The sequence below is a fragment of the Hippichthys cyanospilos genome, chromosome 7, assembly GCF_059441005.1.
Source record: "Hippichthys cyanospilos isolate Australia breed blue-spotted pipefish chromosome 7, RoL_Hcya_1.0, whole genome shotgun sequence".
Taxonomy (NCBI): domain Eukaryota; kingdom Metazoa; phylum Chordata; class Actinopteri; order Syngnathiformes; family Syngnathidae; genus Hippichthys; species Hippichthys cyanospilos.
The window spans coordinates 16,588,934-16,616,623 of NC_142375.1; the positions used below are offsets into that span (position 1 = coordinate 16,588,934).

General features: G+C 38.7%; 3 protein-coding genes across 8 annotated transcripts; 2 read left to right on the forward strand and 1 right to left on the reverse strand.

The window, feature by feature from the left end:
* Positions 1-1,711: 1,711 nt before the first annotated feature.
* Positions 1,712-4,224, reverse strand: rasd2b (RASD family member 2b). Its single transcript, XM_088418884.1, has 2 exons — positions 3,494-4,224; positions 1,712-2,424 (listed from the first exon to the last, which is right to left on the reverse strand). The coding sequence occupies exons 1-2, from the start codon at positions 4,107-4,109 to the stop codon at positions 1,889-1,891; spliced, it is 1,152 nt and encodes a 383-aa protein (XP_088275010.1). The 5' UTR covers positions 4,110-4,224; the 3' UTR covers positions 1,712-1,888.
* Positions 3,968-13,696, forward strand: mycbpap (mycbp associated protein). Of its 5 annotated transcripts, none has more exons than XM_088418881.1 (14): positions 3,968-4,581; positions 5,739-5,866; positions 6,004-6,061; positions 6,195-6,378; positions 6,502-6,617; positions 6,755-6,905; positions 7,537-7,652; positions 8,352-8,470; positions 9,703-9,811; positions 9,889-10,081; positions 11,321-11,508; positions 11,649-11,759; positions 12,681-12,776; positions 13,543-13,696. In XM_088418881.1, the coding sequence occupies exons 1-14, from the start codon at positions 4,573-4,575 to the stop codon at positions 13,651-13,653; spliced, it is 1,689 nt and encodes a 562-aa protein (XP_088275007.1). In that variant the 5' UTR covers positions 3,968-4,572; the 3' UTR covers positions 13,654-13,696. The 5 variants fall into 5 exon arrangements, with proteins under 5 accessions (XP_088275007.1, XP_088275006.1, XP_088275005.1 ...); XM_088418880.1 differs by having other exon boundaries at positions 3,969-4,581; positions 5,943-6,061; XM_088418879.1 differs by lacking the exon at positions 3,968-4,581 and adding an exon at positions 4,929-5,023 and having other exon boundaries at positions 5,943-6,061.
* Positions 13,697-14,822: 1,126 nt separating this feature from the next.
* Positions 14,823-27,018, forward strand: epn3b (epsin 3b). 2 transcript variants are annotated; one of them, XM_088420554.1, is made up of 12 exons: positions 14,823-15,040; positions 18,552-18,683; positions 18,795-18,953; positions 19,345-19,428; positions 19,928-20,225; positions 20,391-20,509; positions 21,585-21,674; positions 23,213-23,336; positions 23,428-23,565; positions 23,641-23,736; positions 24,448-24,729; positions 24,806-27,018. In XM_088420554.1, exons 1-12 carry the CDS (start codon positions 15,032-15,034, stop codon positions 25,102-25,104), a joined length of 1,830 nt encoding a protein of 609 aa, XP_088276680.1. In that variant the 5' UTR covers positions 14,823-15,031; the 3' UTR covers positions 25,105-27,018. The 2 variants fall into 2 exon arrangements, with proteins under 2 accessions (XP_088276680.1, XP_088276679.1); XM_088420553.1 differs by having other exon boundaries at positions 19,928-20,509.
* The last annotated feature ends 672 nt before the right edge of the window (positions 27,019-27,690 follow it).

Genomic DNA, 27,690 nt, shown 5'->3' on the forward strand with positions numbered 1-27,690 from the left:
TTGCTCTTTTGGTCTGGAATAAGCTATACAGTTCAATCAAATTATTGATTTATTTTATTGAACATATAAATATGAATTCCATCAAAATAATTAAATTACAAGAAAAAAAGTCAGTACATAATAGTTCAGTGCAATGTATATGTTCCAGAGGAGTACGAAGAAGTACAAATTTATCAAGTCAAATCTATTTCTGCATTCTGCTTTACAAAATAAACAAAGCCTTTTATTCAGTAAATGTAAAAGTGATTTTTTTTCATATAGCCTTAATGAATAAATAAAAAAAATATATGACATTGAATTACACTTCTCACTACAGGAAGCGCCCAAGACTTGTTGCCCCATTTCTCACTTTCTTTCAATGTTTTAAAATACAAAAGGGCCAGCAACTCGTCCTTTACACGCAGCATAATCATCACCTTTACATGAACCTAAATGACTGCAAACAAATATTCAGGCATAATTTGGAATCAAATCAGTTGTAAAATAATAAACCTGTTTTTACAATCTACAACCATACAGTGAAGATTTTCAAAATTACTCTTGTTTATTGGTGCTACTATGTTTACAAGCAAGAAAGATCAACACTGCCTTGCTCATGAGTATGCTTATGCACTCTGCATCACCATCAGCACCTTTGTTTTGACTTTGGTGACTAAAAGCACACACACACACACAAGTACAAAGAACAAAAGCTGTTGGAATTGTATTTGTAGTTCCACCCAGACAATATAGCAAACACACATTAACCACACAGTAATTAATAAGATAAGATGAGTGGCTTGTACTCTGGCAGATGGCACACTTGTTTGTTTACATGTGATTTAGCTGCCCTTTCATATACTTGGGTGACTCACTCTCTACATCTCTATTGAATGGTATCTGCCAGCTGCTGTGAACTAGAGACTGAATGGACTGTTGACAGACACAACCGCCTTCACAATGATCTGACATGCTAACATTTCCACCAGATGTCTCATGTTACAAGACCCAAACTTGCTCAATGATTAAAGAGCAATTTATGTGATGATCTGAACTTGTAAAGACAATAATGTGTTAAAATAAGATATGATTGTATAGAGGAGTTCAACAACATCAAAAAGAACTGAACTGAACATGAATTGCTGAGTATTAGCTGTACAGAGTATTAGCTGCACAAAATACAGTTTTTAATAAGCAACTTGCTGCATATTACAAAAGGAACTTTGTGTATTTTAAACACAATAGGATTGCACAGTGTGACTCCTCATTGTTTACATATTACTGATTACCTGCTCAAATTTGTGTGTGTCTAATTGTTTGATCGTCTGCACACAAATTAATTGACATAAAATCTTCCACCCCGTCTCAGTCTGGTGACAAAGCCATTTTTTATCACCACCATTATTTGCCTATTAGTTTGGTTCGTATCATGCCAGGAAATAAGCAAGGAAATTCATCATTTTCCAAAATAAAAAAAAAATGTTTGAAATATCTGATTTTGATTTGTTGAAAGTTGTTGTTGCCACTGTTGCCTGCTGCCTAGCTTAAAAAAAAATATACAACTTGCGTCAGCATGGCTCATGAATGTAATTTTTACTAAGAGGGGATAAATGAAGAAAATGAGGTTTGTGCTTGGTTCTGAGTGTGGTGGACATTGTTCTACTGTAGATATGTATGAATTGCCACATACACACTTGCACACACTTGCATTGGAAATCAATAATAGACTTCATACTGGAGAAAAGATATGATTTATTCTAATTCAGTATAATGCGCAACAGAGAACGCACGCACTCTGCTGAATTTTATTTCCATTAAAATCCTATTCTTCCACATGTATATACAGGAATAAAGTTCTATATATTAGACAACTGATGCATTTTTTTCAGTGTTTATGCTGCTTGGTTTCTCATTGTATCTGACATCTTTCTTTTGTTTTGCTGGCCTTGCATGTGCTTTGCGGTCCAGTGATTTGTCGCAGCTCAGCGCTGAAGCTCGGCCTACGGGCCAGCGGGTACAGCAGGCCGCAGGCGTCATCTTCGGCGTGCGCCATCAACTGGACTGGAAGGTGACCCGTGCCAAGGGCCTGATATGAATGGAGGGACAGTTTGCGGTGCTGCGACGGTCCAGTTTCAGCGGGAAGTCCGCCACATTTTGCCAAAGTCTCAAATACTTTCTCCAGATTGGTGCTGTCCTTTGCTGAGGTTTCGAAGTAGGCGCAGTCATCACCGAGAGCGTGGAGCACCTCTGCTCGGGAGACTTCCCTCTCACATTCCTGGAGATCCACTTTATTAGCGCAGACCACCAAAGCCAGATTCTGCTGTTTCAAATTTTGTGACACTTGAGTCAGTTTGGATTTGGCTGCCAGGATCTCTCGTCTGAGAGCGCACACCTCCTCAAAGGAGCTCTTGTCATCCAGACTGAAGACAAGCAAGAAAATGTCCCCTGCAGGAACAAAAATATCCATTTGATTACCGCTTTGAAAAAGTCATTTACACTTTGTGTCATAGGTGTCAAACTCAATTCTTATTCTAGTTAATTAATTGGTAACAAGAAAATGGTTGAAATTTCTCAATGCAATTAGGAATTAGCTATGACAATTTGAAATGTTGGAACAGATTTTAGTTATTATTATGGAAGATGATAGGTGTGATTTGCTTTTGTGGGCCACATAAAGTGATGTGCTGGGCGAGATCTGGCCCTGAGTTTGACAGCTGTGATTTAAATACTTCTTATAGGTGTCGTGGGAATAATCACTTCTTTTTGCTGAAAGAGACTAATTATCAGGGATATATTTGACCAATTTGTCAATGCTAGGAATGTACAACGACAGATGGCTGCATTTAACTCAGTAATTCCCAGACAAATTTTTATGATTTTTGAGAGTACATACATTCAATCCCAGCTGTTTATTTTCTTTTTTTTTTAAAGTGGTTGGCTAAAAGAGTGTCTAAAAAAGGCTGGTACTAAATAAATTAATTACTAAGAAATTGATTACGTAACACGAAGTACAAAAGTTATTGATTACTGTTGTACTTAAGTACAAAGTTAATAGTTTAGTGTTCGTATTTAAACACAAAAGTAATAACTTTACTTTAGGTACAAAGTAACAAAGTCATCAATCGAATTGAATTCCTTAAAATATGAGTAATTGATTAATTTAGGACGTAAGTCTCAAAAGTAAAGTACTGTATGTAATAATTACTAAAGTTGATTTTAGTATGAGTAATTGATCACTGTAGTATTTGAGTGAGTGATTTCTTTAGTTCTTGATTACATAAAGCACTTGTACTTAATTAATTTAGTGCAAGCTATTGCGGACCATTGAAAAAATGTGGTCGATTTAAAAAAGGTCAAAATATTATTTCTGGATTGAATGGTTTAGTATGCTCTTTCATTCATGCAAAAGAATATTATGCAAGCAGTACCATGTTTTGCGTTCAAATAGGTTCAAATTGGGAGTAAATCAACATGAGATCATTATTTCAGTTGGAAGCGCTGCCTCCATACGCACCTGTAAGGATAGACAATCTCCGCTTGGCTGGGAAGTCTCTCTCCCCGGATGCATCTAATATGTCAATTTGGTAAGTTTCCCCGCGTATGCGAAACAGTTTTCGGACAAAATCCTCGGAGGTGGGCTGGTACTCCTCCACGAATCCATCTCGCAAGTACCGCCGCAGGATGGAGGTCTTGCCGACCCGTGGCGCCCCAAGAACCACGATGCGCTTACAGTTCTGAGGCTTGGTGGAGAACGAGTGATCCTGTCGAGGTTCTTCAGCTATTTGCAGTCGTCGCGTTTGGCAATGGAGAACCAGGGCTGCCAGCTGGTCCAGCGGAGAGCTCTTGCACATCTTGTCACAGTTATTAGTCGGCTGCCTCGTGGCTGCGCCTGTGTGCGTCTTCTTCTCCTGCCTCCATTGAGACGTGGCCACTTTAAGTATACCTAACCCGACTTTGATTCCCGACAAGTTGAGGTTTTGCGATGCGTTTTTGTACGCCAGTACAACTTTTGAGGATCCAGAGCTCTGCGCGTCTCTGCTACCAAGTGGACCATCCGAGGTAGAGCGGCAACTAAATCGATACGGAATGGAAGACGTCTGTCCACCCGAGGAAATGCTCCCAACTTCCATCGTTGCAGCTTTCTATCCGTGGTGTGAAGGAGTGTGCCGAGTGTTTGTTTGGCGCCGAATCATCTGTTCTGCGCATATATAGCCTCAACCACGTGATCCACCTGCGTCATGGCGATGGCCAGTGTGTTGTTCATCAGGCCATCATGGACAATCTGAACTGAATCTTCTAGAAAATCTGATTGGTATCAGTATAGCGGCTCAGTATGGCACCGTATTCAGCTGTTACCTGCAGTTGCAGCTTAATACTATGAAATTTAGCTATATTTTCGGCTGCAGAGTCCACATAACACCGTGTGGCTCTGTCTTGTTAGCTCTCCTTGTTCCAAGAAATTGCTTGTTTGTTTGAAATTGCTGTTTTTCTTTTCTGCGCTGCACGTGTTTTCTTTTTCGCCCCGGATGTCAGCCTATTTGCGGTGCCATGCCGCTCTGATTTGTCGAGAGCCATCGGAGTCAACAGTGGCTGATGCACAAAGTAAAGTATATGCACAAGGATTTTTGATTGTATTTTATTTGCTAACCAACATTTCAAATTCATCCACATAAGCCAGGTGGTCTGCAAGCTTGGTTGGTCAGTGCAAAACTTGTTACAACCAACTTTGACGAGCAAAACATATTTAGCACATATTAATATATTTGATTATGTGAATCTCTGGTGAGTATTATTTATTCATTTATATTTATATAATTGTGTGTTATTTTATCAGACGAATATTAATTCATCAGTTTTGTTTTTGCTCATTTTCTCGTCACGCTCACTTTTATGACGTATGTCAAATGTATCTGCGTCACGGTCCTAAGTATTACGGTAAAAAAAAACCGTTTAAGCAGTTGCCTAGTGCTTCAGATGACAACGAGACGCGCGTAGCTCACTGCTTGGCGACGGAAAGTTTTGGGCTGATCTGAAGAGCACAGAGGCACGTAATGCTGTTTGTGAATTGTGTTTTGATTCAGGGCATAGTGTATTGTATGTATTTTTCTTTATTTATTTTCTCTTTTCTGTATTCTTTATTTTTCTGAAACAGGGAGGACAATGAACTTGTGCTTGAGTTAGTTAATTAGTTAGTTAATCGTGGTTTTTTTTAATGCAGTGTAAGACATGACATGACAAAGTGCATGACAGTATTCCCGTAATGTAAATGCAAAGTCGTCAGTGAAACGAGTAGCGTGGCAGTAAAGAATAAATAATGACGTAATTAGAATATTTTACAGATAAATTCATTTGTAAGTATTTGTAACTCCTGTTTATCAACAATATAACAACAATATTTATTTTATTAACTGGGAATAGGGATCAGGCATAGCAAAAATCTATATATGAGAGAGACTAATTTTTTTCAATTATCTATCACTATTTTACTAGTCTGCCCTCCTTGAGAATACATTTTCCTCCACCTGGCCCCAATACTGTGTGTACAACACTTTACCTGTGGACTGTACCTGCCAACATGAGCGTGTCTACCATAATGGATGTTGCAGGCATTAAAAAGCTCAAAATCATATCTTCTGATAACTGTAGATATTCTGATTTCTATGTACCCCCTGAAGTGCCTTCATGTACCTCATGGCTACTTTTACCCCCAATTGAGAACTGCTGCAGTAGCTCACCACTGTTTATGATTTCCGTTGCAGATTCTTACCGTTAAAGACATCTTACAACAGATTAATGGCTCAAGCGTTCAGATCTCAGTCTGCAGATGGGAGCAAACATGTTCATCCAGCGATTCGCCGCATTGGGTCTCAATCTCTTGTTCATTTGGGTGTGTTCTTTCACAGTGACACAATTCTCAATGTGGATATTGTATTTATGGAGAAAATGTGTGAATTTTTCAAAAGGCATGGCTTTAGGACCTGAGCGGTTTCAGTTTGATGACAAAGGGATGCTTCTTCCTCACAGCATCCTGGGTAGCTTAGATACCTTCAGGAAGTACCTGGAGACAAGAGGAGAGACAGAGGTGAATTCTTAGAAAACGTTTTCATTCTTAAATTTCTAAATGTATAAATGCAACTGCATTTCTTCACATTGATCATTGTAAAACTATTAAATTATTGAGAAAAATATTTCTGTCCATGTTAAACTTCTTTCAGTTGATTAGACAAATACCTATTTCCAGAAGAGACCCTTCATCTCAGATGCGAAGGACACATTCTCATGAGGTTGCACCAAGCCAACGAGATGTTTGTTTAGGCCAAAGAAACTTTCAAGCAAATGCCCTGCAACATTGGGATGAATGCATTAGACAGCGCAAACGACAGCAGAACAACTTATCGGGTACTTAGAATACCTTAAAACTACATTCATTTCTATTGCTGCCATAGTATAGAACTCTATTCGATGTAAACAGTTTTTTTTTTTTTTTTTTTTTTGCATGTTGATGATTCCACGTGAGTCCAGGACGTCTCCAACGGCCAGTAGAAAACTTACTGATGAGCAGAGATTACCCTTTCAAAGAACTAGAGGCACAAAGAGAACTTCTACGTCGTGTCCTGCCTCTCATCCAGTCAGGATATGTATGATCATATTTCCATTTTTGCCGTCTGGATCTGTTGGATGTCACTGACTTCTTTATTACAATCTACACGAGTTTTGTTTTCAGTGTCTTGATACAATCTTCTACCGCATATGTTTTTGCTTCATTGCCATATAGGGTCACCGTGTGGGAAGTGAGTTTTGGAGTCTGCCCCAAAAATATGGAAATGAATTAAGTGGTATCCGATCCACTCTGACACAGACGGAACAAGGCAAATGGAAATCTGCTACAATAATCGAACAACCACACAGCATACTCCAGGAATCTGGTATACTTTCTTCAATGCACACATGCATGCATGCATATGCAATCACTCAATTTTCAACTGTGATCAGATTGCACGTTGAAGCAAACCCAAACAAGAATCCCTTAAACATAACGTACAAGCACATGTGCACACTAAAGATCATCCAACATCATGTCATGTTTTCACGCAGACTCTTTCAATTTTAGTGATAAACTATATTTGCCTTTTTGCCATTTTGGAAGTGTTTTTTTTTTTTGTTACTGCACTTCCAAAGAAATAAAGATAATTTGCAAATTAGACAAACATTGAAATCCCCCCCAAAAAATGTAATTTCTGGTTGACTACCCCAAACATTATATTCTATCTATCTATCTATCTATCTATCTATCTATCTATCTATCTATCTATCTATCTATCTATCTATCTATCTATCTATCTATCTATCTATCTATCTATCTATATATATATATATATCTATATATATATATATATATATATATATATATATATATATATATATATATATATATATATATATATATATATATATATATATATATAAACTTAGAGACTGACACATTAATACATTAAAGGCTTACAGTCTGTTTGTTTTTTTCTTTTTTTTTTTTAAATCCTTCTGGGCAATGCTGAGGCATCACTTCTGCTGAGATGCTGCGTCGGGCATCTCAGATTTTGGACCCAAATAAGGACATCGTGCGGCAACGTGCACTTAAAGAGGTCTTGCAGGGCTTGAAAATCAGCAAGAAGGTAATGAAAGCTAATATTAGCATTTCATCTCTCAATCTGTTTATTGTCTGGTTTATTATAATACTGTACAGTACAGTTTACAAATGCGAGTTGCTCCTGTGATTTGATATTTTTAAGTTATACTAATACCAACTTGAGATGTTTACCATTTAAAGCAATTCCACGAATGTCACCAAGACATTTCAGGGTTTGCATATTGTGTGATAAACAAGCACAGAATTGACACAAAAGATTTTATTTCACTGAGTACATTGGCATTCAAATCCGATCCGAATATATTTTCAAAATGCACGTCATCACATCTTTTTTTTTCAGATATAATTAAGTATGATTGATAATCAACTACAGTAGATGGGCTTCAGTTTTTAATTCTTGTGTGTGCTATGCCCATGTGTCTCAGTACTTTTGTTCTAATAAAACTAACAAGGTAGGACACCTTGCTACAGTTTTCATTCATTCATTCATTCATTCATTCATTCATTCAGCTAGACCATTTTTAAAACAAACTTACTGTATAAGTGCATAAAATTACAGAGGAAATAAAAAGGTTTGGCATGAATTCAAAGGATTTCAGAAAACTAACCTGAGTCTGCTCGAGGAAATTGATAGCCATATGCTTGATTATTCAGGAGATGTGTGACTTACAAAAGCCAGGTTGTAATAACTTTTCAAAGCCATTATGTGCCGCTTTAATTTCAGGATCTCAGAAAACTAGAAGTGGTTGGCTCGAGCAAACCTGCTGCTAAAGATTCCCACAGAGCTTCATTGGAAGATGAGATTATGAACAAGGATCATCTGGAGATAAAACAGGAGAACGTGTGAGTAATATGTGTCTTTTGGCCAAAGTAACTCTGCCACAGTCCCAACACCAAAACAGAAGAAGTTAAAGTTTGTCCATTTTTCTTTTGTGATCTGAAGCTAAATAAACCAACTCTGAAGTGTAACATTGAAATTGGCAATGAGAGTCACATAACATTAGTGATATAGTTCACTTAAGTGGAGTATATATGGAGTGGAGTGGAGTAATATAACAAATCAAAGTTTCATCAACATCTCTTAGAAGCTAATTTTGAAGTTGTTTGTTATTTTTGTTGATTAGGCAATTGATGTAATTTACCAACATGCATGGCTGTCAATGCAATAACCACAAGGCTTTTATTTTGAAGTTGGCTTTCGTGGGAACATGTATTCATAGTCACATGGATATGTTCATTTACACACCACCATTAAAAAAAATCATTCAAGCTGATTAAGAATACTAAGAAACTGTTTATCAATTATGCTGGCATTACATGATACGGCACAAGTCTCATTAGCACTAGCAGCTAACTATGTGATGCATTCAAACACAAGCTTTCAAACTCAGACAAAAAAAGTCCATTTCTGCATTAAACTTTAATAACCTCAAATGTCTACATAATGTAGGCATCCTATCAATCTATAAAAGCTGATACATTTTTTGTTTTATTCCCTACCTTATTATTTGTTCGATTATGGAATGTAGTCTGCTCAGGAAAGTGAACAGGATACAAAATTCATTGTGTAGTATTTATATGGATATGGTAATAAAACTCTTGAATCTTGACTATATCAGAAAGAATGGTGGTAAAATTCTGTTGTTTTTTTTAAATTAAATTACCATTACCCATCTCATCACTTATGTTTACAATACCCAATCAAATAACTAGGCTTCTGTCATCCATTCTAGTGGTTGGTATGTCAATGAATCATTATATAATATACAGTATGTGTTATATATAAATATAACATTTACTACAAAAAAATGAGCACATTAAAATGAGTCCCCTCTAAAAATGCGTTAAAACACCGAACAAGAATAATATTCAGAGCCGTACTTTTCAGTTTTATTTCAATTTCATCATTTATTTACCGACCTGTGCAGGACACTGCTTGTGATGTTACAGTCTGTTCCCAAATTTGTTAACCTACCACGTGGCGGTTTGCCAATTTTTGCTTTTCGAACCAAGCATCTACCCTTAGCAGTTTTCAATTACGTCCCTCGTATTTTTTTATGAATTTTCCTTGACAGTGACCCACTGGAACATCATGATGATGGTCATTCTGATACTCTCCTCATTCCTGCCATGAGTTTCGCTGGTCAGCTTGCTAGATGGACTGGAAACTCTACTAGTCAGCAGGTACAGAATGTCTTGCAGTACAGTGTATATTGGTATCCCTGTTTGTTTTTTTTTCAAATGTTGTATGTGGTGACCAGGGAGAAGTAGGAATCACAACTACATTACTATTTGAGGCTATTGTTGGAGAACGAGTCTCGTCTCACCTGGAGATATCAAATGTGGGCAGCACAGCCCTCCTCTTCAGCTGGCAGCAGCTCCCCCTGCCGCAGAACCTTTCCAATCTACGGTCACAATCAAGCTGCCCACACTTCTACTTCAACACCTCCTCAGGTACAAACGCCAACACAAACTACTGACATCAGCCTCACTTGTTCTGTTAGGAACTGTATGTAACTTTGACAGTGCCGCCCTGTATTGCACACAAGATTTAAAATACAGTGGGCCCCCGGGTTACGAACTTAATCCGTTCAGCGGCTACGCTCGTATCTCGAATTGCTCGTATAGCGGGCAATCCAAACCCATGTTAATTCGTGAATGCGTGCAACGCGCGCCGAAGCCTTAGGTAAAAACGACACACTGTATACATATATTAAAATTGAGTGCCATAATCTGCTGTACGCTTGCATTATATAATAAATACAATGGATAAATAGCTTTTACCTTTGATACGACGAGACTTAAGCTGGGTGTAAGCAGAGGGGGGCAGAGTACAACGCTCAAAGTTAACACGGCGATAGATATGCTATTGGTCTTACAGTGTTACAGTAACTCTTTCAGTCAGGGTGCAAATCACGCAGATACTAAAACATCATCCTCTTATTTCTTTCTTTACCGCTGCTAGTAATTTTAGAAGCTATGTCTAACAGATAAAGTTTGCAAAGTCTTCACAACATTCCGTTTTTCACTAATTTTCTCTCCTTCCTTCCATCCTGTCCCATCAAGCTCGATAAAGGCGTTCGGCCAATAGCATATCGGCATTTCTGTGATTGACGTGTGACGCCGGCCAATAGCATCTCCGTGAGTGAGACCGGGTGACCTTAATCGACCAATAGCATATTCGCATCTCCGTGACTGACTGATAATTATTCGCACTTTTTTTTTTAAACGGTTGGAATGTATTGACAATTAATTTTAAAAAAACACACATTTAAACCAATGACAATTCTTTGTCCTGCAATCGGCACATTTAATTTCATGTCAGCTGTTTTTCCCTTTAGCTGTACAAACACTACACTTAAATGGTAATATATTTAGACACCGTGAGTGAGACAGTCAGTGTGACGTTGTAAGACCAATAGCGTTCACGTTACTGCCACAAGTATCTACTAATGATTAATGATGACGCTACTGTTGATTTTATTGACGCAATTAAACGAGAACATTTCTACATACTCAATGGCCGGCATGTCGAATTGCTCGTAAGGCGAGAGGTTTGTTCGTAAGCGGAGGACAAAAATCTCCCTGATCCACGCTCGTAAGGCGAATTGTTCGTAAATCAGGGTGCTCGTAAGCCGGGGGCCGACTGTACTGTACTTTTGACTTTTTATAACATTCTCCTCTGCCATCCAGGGGTCCTTTATCCAGGTGACACCCTGCAAGTGGAGTTTATATTTAAGTCAGCAAAGCCGGGCATTTTAACTGAGAAGTGGCAGCTCGTCACCCACCCATTGCTGCTGCAAGGAGCCTCGATTCAGGTCATATTGAAGGGAGTTTCCATCTTTCAGGACAGAACTGCAAGGCAGAGGCAATTCATAAAGGTATGCTTACACTGTTAGGAATACAAATGACAGAATTGTTCCTTGCATTCTAAAAACGGGTCCAAAATGAACACATACATGGGTTAAAAAAGGGGCCTGAAAAGGTACAGAAAAAAGATTATTTTGTTGATGTTCCACAGACAAAGCTGGAAGAGACAGCAAGACTAAAAATCTGCCAGACGATTGTGTATGAGATACTGAGGGGAATTCAGACTCCAGACAGATCCAACTCTCCAGCAGAGCCTTACACGGTATAAAACATGACGGTTCACTCTTTTCATTCCACATTTCACCCTAGTATTTATTAGTGCATATCTGATCATCTTGAACTACTCACTTTTGGCCCTGCACTATATAAAGAGATATGTTGCCATGTTACCTAACTGGGTCGATTTAGAGGTTGATTAAATAGTTCAAAGGAATATAGGACATAGCCAAGAGTATTAAAACCCTCATAGCCCAATTACTATCAGACAAGGAAATCCATCATGAAAAGAGACATTTGATTGCAGATAATATGAAGTCATTTCATTTGATATAATTTACAGCATACATATATTGTATTATTTTATTTTATTTTATTTTATTTTATTTTACTTTATTTTATTTTATTTTATTTTATTTTATTAGCCTTCCATTTTCTTAGCCATCCATCCATTTTCTATAGCCGCCTATCCTCACCAGAATCGCAGGCTTGCTGGTGCCTATCCCTGCTTTTTATGGGCATGTTATGTTATGTTATGTTATGTTATGTTATGTTGTTTTAGGTTTTGTTTTATTTTGTGTTGTTTCATTTGAATTTGTGCTGTTTTGTTTTATGTTGTGTTGTATTTTGTTTTATATTGTTATTTATGTTTTGTTGTAATTATAATGTTCTTGTAATTATCATCTTTTTCTGCTTGTCAGTACAGTACAACCACCATGAAAGGGACAACCAGTTTCTAAATATCCCAGACAAGTGTCACTACAAAAATGCTGATGATCATTTAGAGAAGGGGTGTGACAAATGAACCATACTTGGCGACACAAAAGCTATTGAAACTAAAACAAATTGGCAGCTGGAATTTGAAATCTGAGCCTTCAGGAATAACTATGTTATGTAAAATTAATGCCTAGGCTCAATTAAGGCTGTGGAACACTGCTATAAGTTTTGTTTTCTTCTTTGTTTTTAGTTGCAGTTCCTTGAACCATCAGAGGAGGACCTAAATAAACTTTTGCAAGAAATAAATCCAGAACACATCTGGGACCTCGCTAACACATTGAAACAGGTATTAACATCGTGTGGTGAAGTACAGCAATGACACACCTTTTACATCCTCTTAATGGTCTCTCTGCTTTCTTTGTCTGTGAAAGCAATATGAAGGTGACATTGTGGTGGTTTATATGGTCAATTTATGAGCAGTTGTGTGTATGATTGATCTTTTTTAACTGAATCTGTGTCATGTCTCTACTGAGAAACAAAGTCATGTATTTTTAACACTTTAGGTTGGTCAGTAATACGTAAAAAGATCACAAACACATGGACAGAGAAAAAGTGTAAAATTGCCCACATTTTGCCATAGGATGTTTTGGCCCAGTAGCAACACTTTTATTCTTAGTGTTTTTTTCTCTCATTTCTAATAGCTGAGTCACAGGTAAGCTGCAACCTACTACTTTTAGCGGTGCCATGGTAACAGAACACTAAAAATGGTCACCTGTATTGCTCACAAAGATTGTAGATACATACATAGCTTTACATTGCCTCAACCCAGCTTTATTAAGGTGATAGTGATGTTTTCCTCAAGTTGTGTTCTGCTTTTCTTTATGGTTGACAAAACATTTGTTGTTGCTATTTAAATAGAAGGCATAATAAAACTTACACTAAGTAGAGTATAGGAGTCTTACAATATTGAAAATTGATTTTTAAATTTTAATAGTTTCTCTGTGTGACACAACGTATGAAAGTTAAAATATTCAGTCAGTAATCATGTCAACAGTTGTAAAAAGTATGGTACCGTATTGGGTCAGTCTTCTATAATACACATATTTTGACAGGATGATCTTCTGGATGAAGAAATGGAGAGCCAATGTGCTTCCGTGGATAAGTTCAATGAGGATGAGCAAGCTGCAAACTGTGATGACACACAAGTCAATACAGAAGAATGATTGTTTTAGACTCAGCAGCTTTACAGGGGAAGAAGGGACTGGTTCTGATTTATGATGCATTATCTTTTGGAGGGGGGCAGGGGGGTGGGGGCGGTCATCTGACTTGTTGATCCCACGGGAGAAAAAGCTTGAGTTTTTCAACTTCCTATCTCTTGTAACACTCAAAGGTAAGTTTAGTGTATGTTAATTTCATTTCACATCCGCAAACATTACAAGAACTAACATTTGCCAGTGCAGAAAAAGCACTAACATGATTTTTTTTTAATAATAATTTGTTGACTGGTTTTATTGGTAACATTTAAAAAAAATTGATAAAATATTGATGATTTCCTAAGTAAAAGCCGATGTTTGTAATAGTCTAATTGTGATTAAAAAATGTGGTTATGAGTCTGCTTTCATACAGTGGAGAACTTAAAAACAAAATCTGGATATTTCCTGTTGAGACACTGAATTTCTAATAATGATTGTAAGTCTCTTTATTAAGTCTCTTTATTTCTCTTTAAGGCAAATGTTTTCCCTTATAAGTCTGAGGGGAGTTATGTTTATTAAATGCTAGCTCAAATAAAAGTCAAAACTTGTTTTGAATTTTCTGTCATTTTTACTTTTATTTTCTACACCCAAGGGGGCGGGGATTGGAAAAAATCTGAAATCGAATTTTTGTGAAAATTAGTGGAGAATTTCATTCAATTGGATGGATGGATGGATGGATGGATGGATGGATGGATGGATGGATAGATAGATAGATAGATAGATAGATAGATAGATAGATAGATAGATAGATAGATAGATAGATAGATAGATAGATAGATAGATAGATAGATAGATAGATAGATAGATAGGATTTTGCGAAAACTGGTCGTGAGCCATTACCATATATGTGCTTTTAAAAAGCATAACGTCAATAATTCAATTATAGGACTGCAATTTCTCTTTGAATGGTGAAGCCTTCCTTAATATTCCAACCCTGTACCTCTTCAGCGCGTCATGGTCACGTCATGTATTAATATAACTTCTAGTTCTCACTGCGATAATCTTGGTGAATCCTGACTCATTCATCCACGCATCAATCACGACTGTGGGCGCACCGACCGCTGACGCGGCACAAAATAAACGCCCCCTTCGCACTCCCCTTCTCTGCGCGTGTGTCGGCGAGTGAGGAGGGGGCAGAAGCAGTGGGAGAGCTACAGCACGTCCTATGCGGATTTCATCATTGACCGCCCGCCCGGCTTTCTTGCGCCAGAACCGGGACTGGACTACGAAGGATCTTCAACTGGTTTTGCATGATATCATCGCTGCGCGGTTCACTGTGGTCACGCGCCAGGGAGGACATCATCTCGGACCTGCAAGGGGGAGAGGCAGTGCGGCGAGGGGATGAGCAATGGGAAAGGTAAACGGGAGGCGATTCTAATTCATCTGAGTTCAGAGATGTACTGGTTTTCAATATTTTAGTCCAAACAAGATCCTCTGTACATTATGTGCATGGTCAAGATACGTTGCATGGTGGGCGTGTGTGATGTGTGGCCATACGTTTGGAGGAGGCGGCGGCGGGTGGGCGGGTGTCATGAACGTGCTCACGCATGGTGAAGATCTACTATAAACGCCCTCCCTCGCCACCTGAAACATGCAGTAAAGAGGATCTGCTTTCTACACGCGGCTGCACTGCCGTGCAACGTGGTGACGTAAGCACGTGACCGGACCACAACGCATGAATTCCTGGGCTATACTAAAGCGTACTGGGCCGTTGCTAGGAGGTTTGTGCACCGTCACAGGTAAACGTAGATTTAAAATAGAAGTTAAGAAAAACGTGCTAGCATGAATTATGATGACTCTTTTTCTGCAAATGTGTTTCATGTGTTTCATGTGTTTACACTTTCTAGGAGCCCAATTCTTTCATTTGTTTAACTAAGGCAGGGTCTACAAATGGTTGACACCTAAATGAGTTAAGCACTAAAGTAATAATTTACTTTAGTACATAAGATAATTGATTTCTTTAGTACCTAATCAGTTTAGTACATGCTTACTGAAAGTAAACAATTTCTTTAGTACTTAATTGGCTAAAGTCATTACTCCAGTACCAAGGAATGAATGTTTGGAATCCTAAAAAAAATGTTAAAAATGTGTCTTTGGGTACAGTGGTTATCTTATCTACTTCACAGTCCAGTGAATCAATTTTAGCACTGTGACTCTTTTGAGGATAAGCAGCTCTAGAAAAGGGATGGATGGATTGAAAGAGTTAATAAATATGAGGTATTTTGGTGGCTACATTACTAACTCAGAAGTTAGATGCATGGCTTACTAAAATTCCACCCCTCAACGCATTGCCATGTGTGAATGCATTGTTGAGTGCTTGGCAAATGTGGGCATGTATTTGGTATGGGCAATATGGAGGTAGTCTTCAATTGGTGACACAACAAGATGAGGATCCAGTCCTTTGCTTGGATGGGCGGGGCTGGTGCTGAGACAGAAGCATTGAGCAGAGTGAATTGAGGAAAACATATTGGGACTAGTTTCTTGTAAGAAAGTAGCAGTTAACCTGGCCAAATCTCAAAAAAGTTGATTTAGCATAACATAGCCCCCTTAAAATGTTCCCCCAATTTATCAGCTCAGTCACCTGCTGCTCTTGCTCTTCTGTTACTATCTGTAACTCCCCCATCACCTGGCAACATGAAGGTTAATGTTTCTGTGAATGGTTTGTGCCTCAATGCAATTATCTGAGGACCTGCAAAGTGCATCCCACCTCTTGCCCATCTGGGATAGACTCCAGTTATCTGTGATCACACTAAGAACAAAAAGTGTTGAACACGTCGTGGTTGGATGAATTGTTTTGTATTCGACAGTGATGTAAAACTGTGCTGCATCATACTGACAGCTATTTATAACAATTTGCTTACCTGATGAAAAGGCAATATATGAAACATCATGATCATCACACACTCTATGATGCAATGCAGTTTCATACAACAATGAAATTGGAAGCAACATTACAAGCAAGCGTGAGTTCACTCTTAAAAATGACTGAAAGGTTGTCTGTCTTAATGTGCCCTGTGATTGAGTGGCCACCAGGGTGGAGAGTACCTTTCACCCAAAATCAAATGAGATTAGGGAATCTCATGAGAATGTGTTAAATTTGCATGATGAGAAATGCTTTTGCTATGTTTTAGGGCTAAGACAAGCACAAGTAGGCCGATGGATAATGTCTGCTGTGTTCTAAAGCACTATTCTTTGTTGTTTGACGGATCAAGAAGCTTTTATGTAAACTTGTGTTCACAAGAGAAGAAAAATTGCAAATTCTGCTGTTGGGGGAAATCCAGTAACAAGTTAGCAAGGTGGCCTTGAGCATGACATCTAATCCAACACTTCTCCACCTTGTCATTTATCGTGTCAGCACTGTACTGTTATCGTAGGTTTCTTGGTCCCAGTTTGTCCACTATGTGAAGAAGACTGATTTTAGTACAGTCGTTGTGTATATGTTCTGCATCTTCTAGATGCTCAATCACTGATAAACCATTTCAAATGGATTTTTTTTATATGTTGTCCAGTTAAAATTGATATTTGATGACTGTAGTTGTTAATGGCAGTGAATGATTTAATGACGGTCAGATTTGCCAGAGAGGATTTTCAGAAAGATTATCCTTGCAGGCACTTTGGTAGGTATGCCCCTCGGTTGTTCCATTTTGTGTATAAACAATGGTACCTTTAAAACCGCCATGCAAAGAAGGCTGAATTAGGTGTCGGATGTTAAATAGAATCACATTTCTAGCAAAGCCCTTCATGATTGTGTCCCTTGTGCCCGCCATCAACCGTTTTAATAGAAAAAATTATGTTGTGTGGTGACCTCAATAAGCTAAGCGAAAAAGAAGCTTCATCAGACACCTGATTGCCAGTGCATCTGACCTACTTTCTCCTTAATGTGTACCAAATGTGAGCCACTCATTCACTTACTGTTATCAGCCATTGATTCTATTGCTTATTATGGATAACCTGTTCAATTCCCCACAAGTTTGGATGTTATGCACAAACAAATTAAATCATTTTATCCCAGACCTTATTTTTAGTTTTTCGTGAGAGTCTAGACATTCCCTACAAGGTATTACTCAATTATTTCAATGTATTTGTGTTAAAGAAGGTTTAAAATGACTGGTACCAAATCAAATAAGCAGTTAAGTATTTGATTACTTTGTATTTGATTTACTTTATTCTTACTAGGTTCTTAATTTGAGTAATTAAGTACTAAGGTAATCAATGACTTCAATTAAGTACTAAAGTAATCACTTTAAGTACCTATGGTAATCAATTCAAAACTCTAAAGCAATTACTTCACTATAGTACCTAAAATAATTGCTGACCTTTAGTGTTTTAGTAATGATTTAATTCGCCTAAAATTATCGGTTACTTTAGTTTCTAATTACCTAAAGTAATAAGTAATTTTAGTTCTTTAACTAAAGTAAATATCTTGCGCGCAATTGATTAGTTTAATACTTAGTTCATTTTGTACCAGCTTCCTGCAGACAAACACAAAAAAGTTTAAAAAAAGATAAAAAATATAATACAAAAGTAGGTACCTGGATTGAATAACTAGACTCTTAAAAAGTAAATGAATGAATAAATTAAATAGCTGATTTAAACATAATTTTAAACTTACTGGATTGGCTTGAATATAAGCCAAAGAGGAAACGGTGGTCCCTAAACAATTGGTCAGTTTTGCTTAATTGCGAACTGTAATGTTCCTACAATATGTACAGGTGGTAGGAAACATCAAAATAGAGTATATGTACAATACTGTAAGTCTTACATTTCCTTTCATTTTTTTCCTAACAGGAGTGTCTTGAATCTAGAGGTAGAAGAGAAGTATTCTTTGTCTTAGTTCCTTTTTCTTCAGTTCATGTTCTCCTTTTCAGCTTCACCTGTTGAAGGCCTGCTCTTCACTTACTATCACTCTGACTCCTCCATCCCCTGTCAACATGACAACCTCAGCACTGCGTAGGCAGGTGAAGAACATAGTGCACAACTATTCCGAAGCAGAGATCAAGGTACTGTGTGGTCTTTACGTGTAAATAATGGCGGATGAAGAAAAATAAAATAAATGTTACACTTTAGAGGAAAGAGCAAACCATTAGTCTTCCTCTGCTGATGATCTGTAGGTTCGCGAGGCAACCTCGAATGATCCATGGGGGCCGTCGTCATCTCTCATGTCAGAAATCGCTGATTTGACCTTCAATGTGGTGGCTTTTGCTGAAGTCATGGGCATGGTGTGGAAGCGCCTCAATGACAGCGGCAAGAATTGGAGGCATGTGTACAAGGTGAAGGACACATCGCATGTGTAGTCTAGAAATGAGTAATAAGTTAACCATTTAAAGCTCTATAAATCAAATATTTGTTTTAAATGGGCTGGCGGTGAATGAGTTAATGATATTACTGAGAAGACACTGGTCATTTTGACGATTTCTTACAAAAATAAGAAAACACATATCAATAAGCAACAATTCACTTTTATTAATATCTGACAGTGTGTAAACTTTTAAATGCTCACTTTTAAAACATTACTATAAAATCGTAAGCTCCCACCAACGATTAATTGAGACTAAGTTAACTAAGTTAACAAGAGAGGTTGTCCTGCTAAATTTGTTTTTGTCTTCTATTTTAGCATAGCAAAATCTAATTGATAATGAGCCGTGTATATTTTAACTGCAGTCCCTGACTCTACTGGACTACCTTCTGAAGACAGGATCAGAGAGAGTGGCTCAACAATGTCGAGAAAACGCCTTCACTATTCAGGTAATTAACAGTAACTACAGAAATACTTTGTGAATATGTGAGCCACTCTAGCAAAAGGATTCACGTGTCAGTGAATAAAGTTTTTCATAAATGACAACTTTAGATCTTGTGGACAAAAAAATTGATATGGAGATTTCCCAGCAAACAAAAGGTTAAAATTGTAATTGAAGTATTTGAAAACAGATGATGCACATCATTGCTAGCTTGTTTTAATCCAACTAGCTAGCTAGAGCCTACCACGTAAGCGATCAAAAAATAAGCCTAAAATTTAAAAATTACAGCCTGATTCTTAAATCATCACAAAGGTTTTTTTAAAACAGCATGCAGGAAGCAGCATAAGACATGTTTACACATATACATTTGAAAACAGTGACTTTATCGTCATTGATCAAATTATACGAAAATGACCAAAAACATATCAATACTACATATTGTCATTTCAAATCGTCTCCAGTATTTTACACGAATAATCCACAGGATTGTGTTTTTCTTGATTCAGACGCTTCGTGATTTTCAATATGTCGACCGTGATGGCAAAGACCAAGGTGCCAATGTCCGAGAAAAAGCGCGCCAACTTGTGTGTCTTCTCCGGGATGAAGAACGTCTTCGCCAAGAGAGAACTCAAGCTCTGAAGACCAAGGAGCGAATGGCTGGAGGAGCTGGTGGTAGTGGAGGGGCCTTTTATGGAGGAATCCCCCCATCCTATCACCCCGGAAGGCGAACAAGCCAGCCCAGCATGGCTGTTCTCTATGGTGAAGATCTAAGCCGCTCCAGAGGTTCTCCATCTTCCTTTAACTGTGAGTGTTCGGTCTTTTCTGCATTGGCGTCTTTACTACTTAAGTCGGGATCACACTGCCATTGCTGTCCCGGAGCATGTGCCGTTGCATCGACCTCACGCATACCCTTTGGTAAGTCCATGTCCGTTCGTGTCACCATTCACTCGCCTCATTGTCCCGGGGCAGCCTCACCTACATCTCCTCGGGGTGCCTCGGACCTGGAACAGGCTCGACCTCAAACCAGTGGGGAAGAGGAGCTCCAGCTCCAGCTGGCTTTAGCCATGAGCAGAGAGGAGAATAAGAAGGTAAAACAGCAGTAGGTTTCACATGAGGTAACATTGAACGTCAATATGCAGTTTAATTTATTCTTTTTTTGGGGGGGGGCTCATTGGCCCCTGATTCCTCCACCAAACTAGATTGCTAGTGTTTTGCTTTATTAAAGGGGGTAGGAAGGAATCCAAAATATTTTTCATTTGTTGCTCAAGGAATATTTATTCAACCTTGGTTGAGGTCAATGCTCCGCTAGGCAGTTATGACTTGCGGTTTAGTTTGTTATGTACATTTTAAAAACAGTTGGGTTAAAAATAACTCATTTATGGGTGAAAAAGGGAGTGACAACCCTTCAAAAATGGAGTGTTTTGGCTGAAGGAATCTCAAAAATTGGGTTGTTTTGTACAAACAACATTTTGTATGGAACTAAACCCAAACATTGGGTCAAATCCACCCCAAAATCGGGCCAGTCCCTTTTTGCATCATAGAGGAAGGTGTTTCATACTCTATCCAATGAACTAAATCCTGATACACGAGAGCAGTTTCACTAAAAACTGAACAATGGTTATGTATTGGAAGGCCTGTACTGTATTAGCATTCTCTATTACAGTGGTTCTCAAATGGTGGTACCTGAATGCATCAGGGTGTACGCAAGCTTTTAAACAAGGTGTCTGCAAAATGTAATGTTTTTTTATGCCACTACAGGAACATTATATTTTCAAATTAATACCAAATTAATTGGAACATGAAGCAACTTACATTATAGTGACTCCTTTGCAAACTATTTTATGTCTTTGTAAAATTTTATACGAATGTGCATTGTCAATAGTGATGTATCAATGGACCGCTGTGATTTTATCTTTGCCAAACAATCTTTTTTTGTTTACCTTAAAATAATATTGTACTGTATTATATCATTATGTTCATTTCTCAAGAATCTCATTAATATAAATTTACACAAAAAGCAACACATTAATGTCATACCTACATTAATTATTGTAAATCAGCGTGATATTAGCAAATATAATTACACTCAGTTAACCGAGTTTAGTTCAAGCATCTTTCCTAAAGTTGATATACTCACTAATGACATCAATGATACCACCCCAGCAGGAACAGCGCTGTCGCCAAGGAGACGAGTCTGTCCTGCAGAAGGCCCTGGTTGAGAGCAGGAGAACGGGCCAGTCAGGGACACAGGATGTGAGTCTGAAAATATTTGTGCATGCTTTCCATGTGGGTGTATGCGCTATGAGTCTGCACTTGCATGTTTGTTCATTTGTGTGGCGCTGACTGTGGACTTGTGTGGTTGAGAGTGATATGAGGCAAAAACACATCAATCAGCATAATGAGAGCGAAAGGTGAGAGAGGAGAAAGAGGTGCCGTTAAATGATAACGCATTTGTCTTGTCTAACCTTGAGCTCAACGAGACCTTCCCTCCAACACGATCACCTTATCTGGTTGCACAGAAGCTGCTATTCTTATAGGCCGGTTGACAAACCAATCAGAGTCGCTGGCTGTTGTGCATGTTGATTTACATGCGCTCTGCATCCCTTGAATGCATTTTGTCGTTCAAATGAAAGTACGTAAATAGAAATAAAGTAGATAACATAGAGATAAAATGATGGAAATTAGGTCTGCAACTAGAGCTGCGGTTATCAAGTATTTTTGGCATTTGGATTTTCTACAGAACATTCAAATTGAATATCAAGAATTCAGCTTTACATTTGTTTTATGATCATTTATTACCAGTTTTATGATCGTTTATTACTTATTAATTACTGTATTGCGTTTATTTCTGCACTATTATCAAACCAACACAAATTTAAATACTGTGCATGTTGCATTTTGCATCGTTTGCCTCATAAGTCTCATTTTGATGAATATTTTTAACAAATATTTTAAAAAGTGCCAGATTAACAAATTAACTCTGATCAATTACGGTAATTACAGTCAATCAGTTAAATTGTCTATTTTTACAAGCTTTCTATATGTTGATTAGATCCGTTTTATGGATCGGGGTTTGGGGTTGCTTGATTTGTTAGGGATTGCAAAACGAAAGTCACTCACACCCTGAAGTGGACACTGATTTGCTGTCATTGGCTCCTGTTGTAGAGAGGGGGGCAAATTCAGGGGAAGAAGGAAAACAGAAGAGCATGTGAGGGTTGTCGTTTTGAGGAATGGTAAATTTATCTTTCCAAACATCCCGACTGCAATTTTAATAAACATATAGTGACATGCATGCTTTGAAAGAAACAGCTAAAGTTTAGACTACCATAGAAATGAACAGCTCGAACTGCACCACAGCTAATGATAGCAACAAAGTTGCTGTTTTAGTGAGCCATAGCAAAGCTCGTTGACAAACTACACTCGAGAACAGTCCGTGTTGGAGCAAGTTTGCGGCACACAGGATGGATGATGTATTATTTGAATGTTATTTATTTGGTGGGTACAACTGCATCTGTCAAAGTCTATTAAAGAATGAAGCGATTTCTTTGTTATGTATCAGTCTTTTCAACAACAAATTATTGATCATTTGAAGTGCTGAAAATGACATGCTCTCTTTGATAATGCCATGCTAATGGTTATATAAGCTTTCCATGTTTGTGGTCTCCTGTAAGGCTTTTCGAGATATGAATGATGATTCCATCCAACGACAGCGAAAGTCTGTTTGGCTTGATATGCACATGAACTACAATATAAACATACGTAATATACTATATTTGATTATCGCTTTATAGTCAACCATGTTGGACCTAGTAGACTTTTTGGGCACATCCTCTGAGAGGCCACCTCCTGCTGATGACCCCTGGGACTCTGCAAGGCCTTCCAGTTATGTCACTTCTGACCCTTGGGATTCTGTGGGTGAGTGTCCAGCCATACTCACACACAAAATTAAGAGGGGGATTTTTTTCAAACAGCACCTATACAAAAGTTGTTCGATCCGTCCCCACAGCCATCACAGCCCCAGCCCCTTCCTTGAATGCTGCTAATCCTTGGGTTCCATGTGCCAACTCGCACAGAGACCTATGGGAAGGAGCACACAACATCAGCCCTTCAGTCCATCACACGTGGGACAGAAATTCTCAACAAGGTTTTTTTTCAGAATATCTTTTGTTCTAATTTGCTTAAAATATTGCTTGAATGTCATGAAACATGGTTCATTCAGGGAGTGATGGGGCAGATCCAGTCGGTGCACAAGAAGAGGAGGTACTTCAACAGGAAGTTCCTCAACTGTGTTCTCATCAGCCAACTAGTCCGACAGGTAAAACTAATGACATGGGATTTGCGTTTTATTCAAGTGATACAAGTAGGGATTTCACCATGGAAAGGTCTGGAGTCGACTAGCCCATCGCTGTATTGTATAATATTACAATTTCTTGAGAGTTGGAACTTGGTGAATTGGGGGTTTTTGTGAGATGTAAGATAGAATTATCAGCATTATGAGGTACCATAATGTTTGGTGAATGTTTCAATCTTTAAGGGCCATAAATGGTCCCTGTTATAAGCGTGTTGAAACAATAGAAAATAGGATTCCAGTCCTCGAGGGCCGGTATCCTGCATGTTTTCCAGGTTTCTCTCTTTTTGGGGATTGAATCCCTGAAATAAGTTGGACTTCCCATGATATTTTAACTTAGAATAGAGTCACATGTCCTGTAACTTTTCCAGAGCTGGGCAATCCGTCACCAAGGTGACAGCTAGCTGACGGAACGCCCGCCTTCGGCAAGCGCTTTATGATGAAAACCCTCGTAAAAATACACAGACCGTCTGCTGGCCTGGATCGACGACCAGAATCAGTCAGTGCTCAGTCCGTGTATTTTTTATATACGCTTCACGTCATAAAGCTCACACGGGAAATGCTGAGGTGCTCATTGAAGGCGGTGGTTCCGTCAGCGACTCGTCACTTTGACGATGGATTTCTCAGGTCTGCTTTTTCTATGTTTTTGTACTCACACAATGACTATCCACATTGCAGATTCTGAGCGACATGGATCAGCAGACATGTTTAGTGGAGCAGATTCAGGCACTGATCCATTCAGGAATGAAGCACCTGCCAAACCCCAGCTAAATGGACGGGACACGGACAGTCCAGAGATGTTTGATATGTCTCGGCTGGCGCCCCCCGTAAGCACTAAGACACGTGTGTGTCAGACCCCCGAGTCCTTCCTTGGACCGACGGGGGCCTCGTTGGTCAATTTAGATGCACTGATACCTCCGACCCCACCAAGCAAGACACACAACAACCCCTTCCTCTCAGGTAACAGTTTAGTCAGGACTTACCAAATACAATTTAAATTTTAGATTTCTAACCATCGAATTGCCTTCACCGACAGGTCTGAGTACGCCATCTGCCACCAACCCCTTCCACTGTGATCAGCCTCGCCTTACCCTCAATCAAATGCGTCCATCTTCAACATCTCCCCTGCCCCCGCACATGCTGCCCTACAGTCCGTCACTTCCACTCCCTCTCCTTCACAGGGGTACAACCCTTCCTTCCTCGCACACCCAGCCTCCTGCCAGACTTATGGACCTTCCTTCCAACCTCCCCAAGCCCCTGTTCCCCCTCTCTCCCCGGCCGATGGCTTGCACTCAATCCCAAGCACAGACACACAGCCACAACCCGTTCCTCTGAGGTTGCATTTGGTTTCCTACTTGCACACGCTAGACCAGTGGTTCTCGAATGGAGGTATGAGTACTCCTGAGGGTACATGGAGGTACTTCAGGGAGTTTGAGATTTTACCAGGGTTAATGCAGGTATGAGCAAATATAGTTGAATGTTTTGTAATGCCATGACAGTTACAGCACATGCCTCTTTTCAAATTAGGAACCAGTTAATTGGAACATGAAGCATCAAATTGCTAAACTGTGTTTTGGTGACAACTAAGCAAAACCTTATATGCCTTTTATGTCATTTGTGATTCAATTTTCCAGCAGGGAAGTCAGAAATAAAACATGTTACATGATATATCCTTTGTAGTTGCGGAATAAAATATGGCTAAAGATCTCTATAAATGTTAGAAGTGTGCCAAAAAATTGAGTCACATGATCAAAATTATCAATTACTGTGATTCAGAATTGATAAAAAAAAAATCAATGTATCTTTTTTTAAATTAAAAATACAGTTCCTGCCAACCTCTGTGTCACTACACAGGACACACACTGCCAAGAAAAGGCAACAATATTGTCACATGACCAACGAAGGCCTGCAAAGTCCAACTTCAAAATAAACACCAAATAATCCATGGAAGTCAGTGGGCAAGTACAAGTCGTACGCTTTTATTTCAAAGTTGGCTTTTGCATCAGTGGTTGCAACCAGCTAGCTTTACTCTGTTTTTGTTGCCATCGCATTACATCTGAGACAACATCAAAACAAAAAAATGGTATTCGATGATATTCAATCACTGAGTAAGGAGGCTAAGAAACCGCAAGTTAATTATACTCTCATTGTACTGTACAATACGGCACAAGTCTCCAGTTTTAGCGCTAGCCACTAAGTGATGAATTTAAATGCAATGGTTATACATCAAATTAAGACAAAAAAAAGGTCAATCTATGCTTGAAACATCAATAACTGCAAATATTTAAACAATGAAATAACAAGGCACCTGTCTTCCATTATAGTTGATGGGTGGTATGAAAAATGCACTTTCCTTGCAACTCAAAGCTTAAAAGCTTAAAAAAAAAAGTAGACTGGTGTAGAACATGATGATTTGCACTTCTCAGGATTGAAGCAGGAGTTGTTAATCAAAATGTTCATTACTTGGCTGCAAAAGTCTTTCAGAGAGGTACAATACTGAAAAACTGTTGAGAACCACTGCTCTAAACGATAACCTGAGCCTGAACCATAGTCACGATCTTGTTGAATATTTGTGTGCACAGATGAAATGGATCAAATGTGGACCGGATGTATTTGTGTTTCCAAAGACACATCAGCTGCTATATGTAACAAAACTTGAGATACATTCACAAATCCCATTGACAAACTTGATGAAGTTAGACAGCCCTGCAACAAATACCTTCATGTGGATCATGTCATTTGATTTTTTTTTTTTTTAATTAATGAAAACTGTTCCTAACATTGTCACTCAAATTCGTGCATTGGTACACTATCATATAGAGTCCAAGAGACCTGCAAATTTAAGACTAATAAGAATCCTGATGATGGGAGGATTAATAGCCTGTGTTGCAGAGAGGTTCATGGTGCATGTTCTGCATTGTCCTACATTTTTTTTTAAATCAAAAAGACATCTTCAAATGTATCATACTGCACAGTTTGGTTCCCTCAATGTTTACATTCCTATAACTCAAAGCACTATTGCTCCGCAAAAATAATATGCTCACAATATTGGTCATTGTAAACTAATGTGACAGAATGTGTCACATTTTTTTTGTAACATTAAGAATCGGATACTTACTGCCTACTAACATTGATTATTTTGCTTAAATCCAAAAAGGTGTTTAGTAAGAAACACATGAACACTCTCGATAAAGGAAAGAGGTACAGAAACAGCAAAGGAACAATGAATAAAATGATCAACTATCCTTATCAAGTGTCTTTTTCTGTGCATTGTTATATATACTTTCAGCTGGTTGCAGCTGGTATAATTCAGCTGGTCGTCTCACTTGATCTGAAGCGAAGGAGAGGGGGGAAATTGTGCTGAGCGGAAGTCTATTGGCAGCTAGGTGATGACAAATCAGGTGTGGGCGGGCACCAGGGGTGTTTAATGTGCCCAATAAAGAAATACTGTACACAGTACCCATATAAACAGCCATGATGAATAACATTGGCACAGTAGAAATTTCCAGGGTTTTCTTTCTCTTATTCATAGTTTTATACAGGGACACTATTTTTTTCCGCTCATTTGTTATCTTGGTGGTTTTTCTGTGGCCTTGAGGATCACGATGGTGTTATTGTCCATCCATCCATCCATCCATCCATCCATCCATCCATCCATCCATCCATCCATCCATCCATCCATCCATCCATCCATCCATCCATCCATCCATCCATCCATCCATCCATCCATCCATCCATCCATTTTTTAGAACGGCTTATCCTCACAAGGGTCATAGGCTTGCTGGTGCCTATCCCGGCAGGCTTCCCGCAGCTGCCTGGGGACACCCTGAACTGGTTGTCAGTTGCTGCAGGGCAACTGTGTACACTACAATATTTGTAGACCTGCAAATGCAGTTTGTAGCCCGTAAATTGGCACGCGCA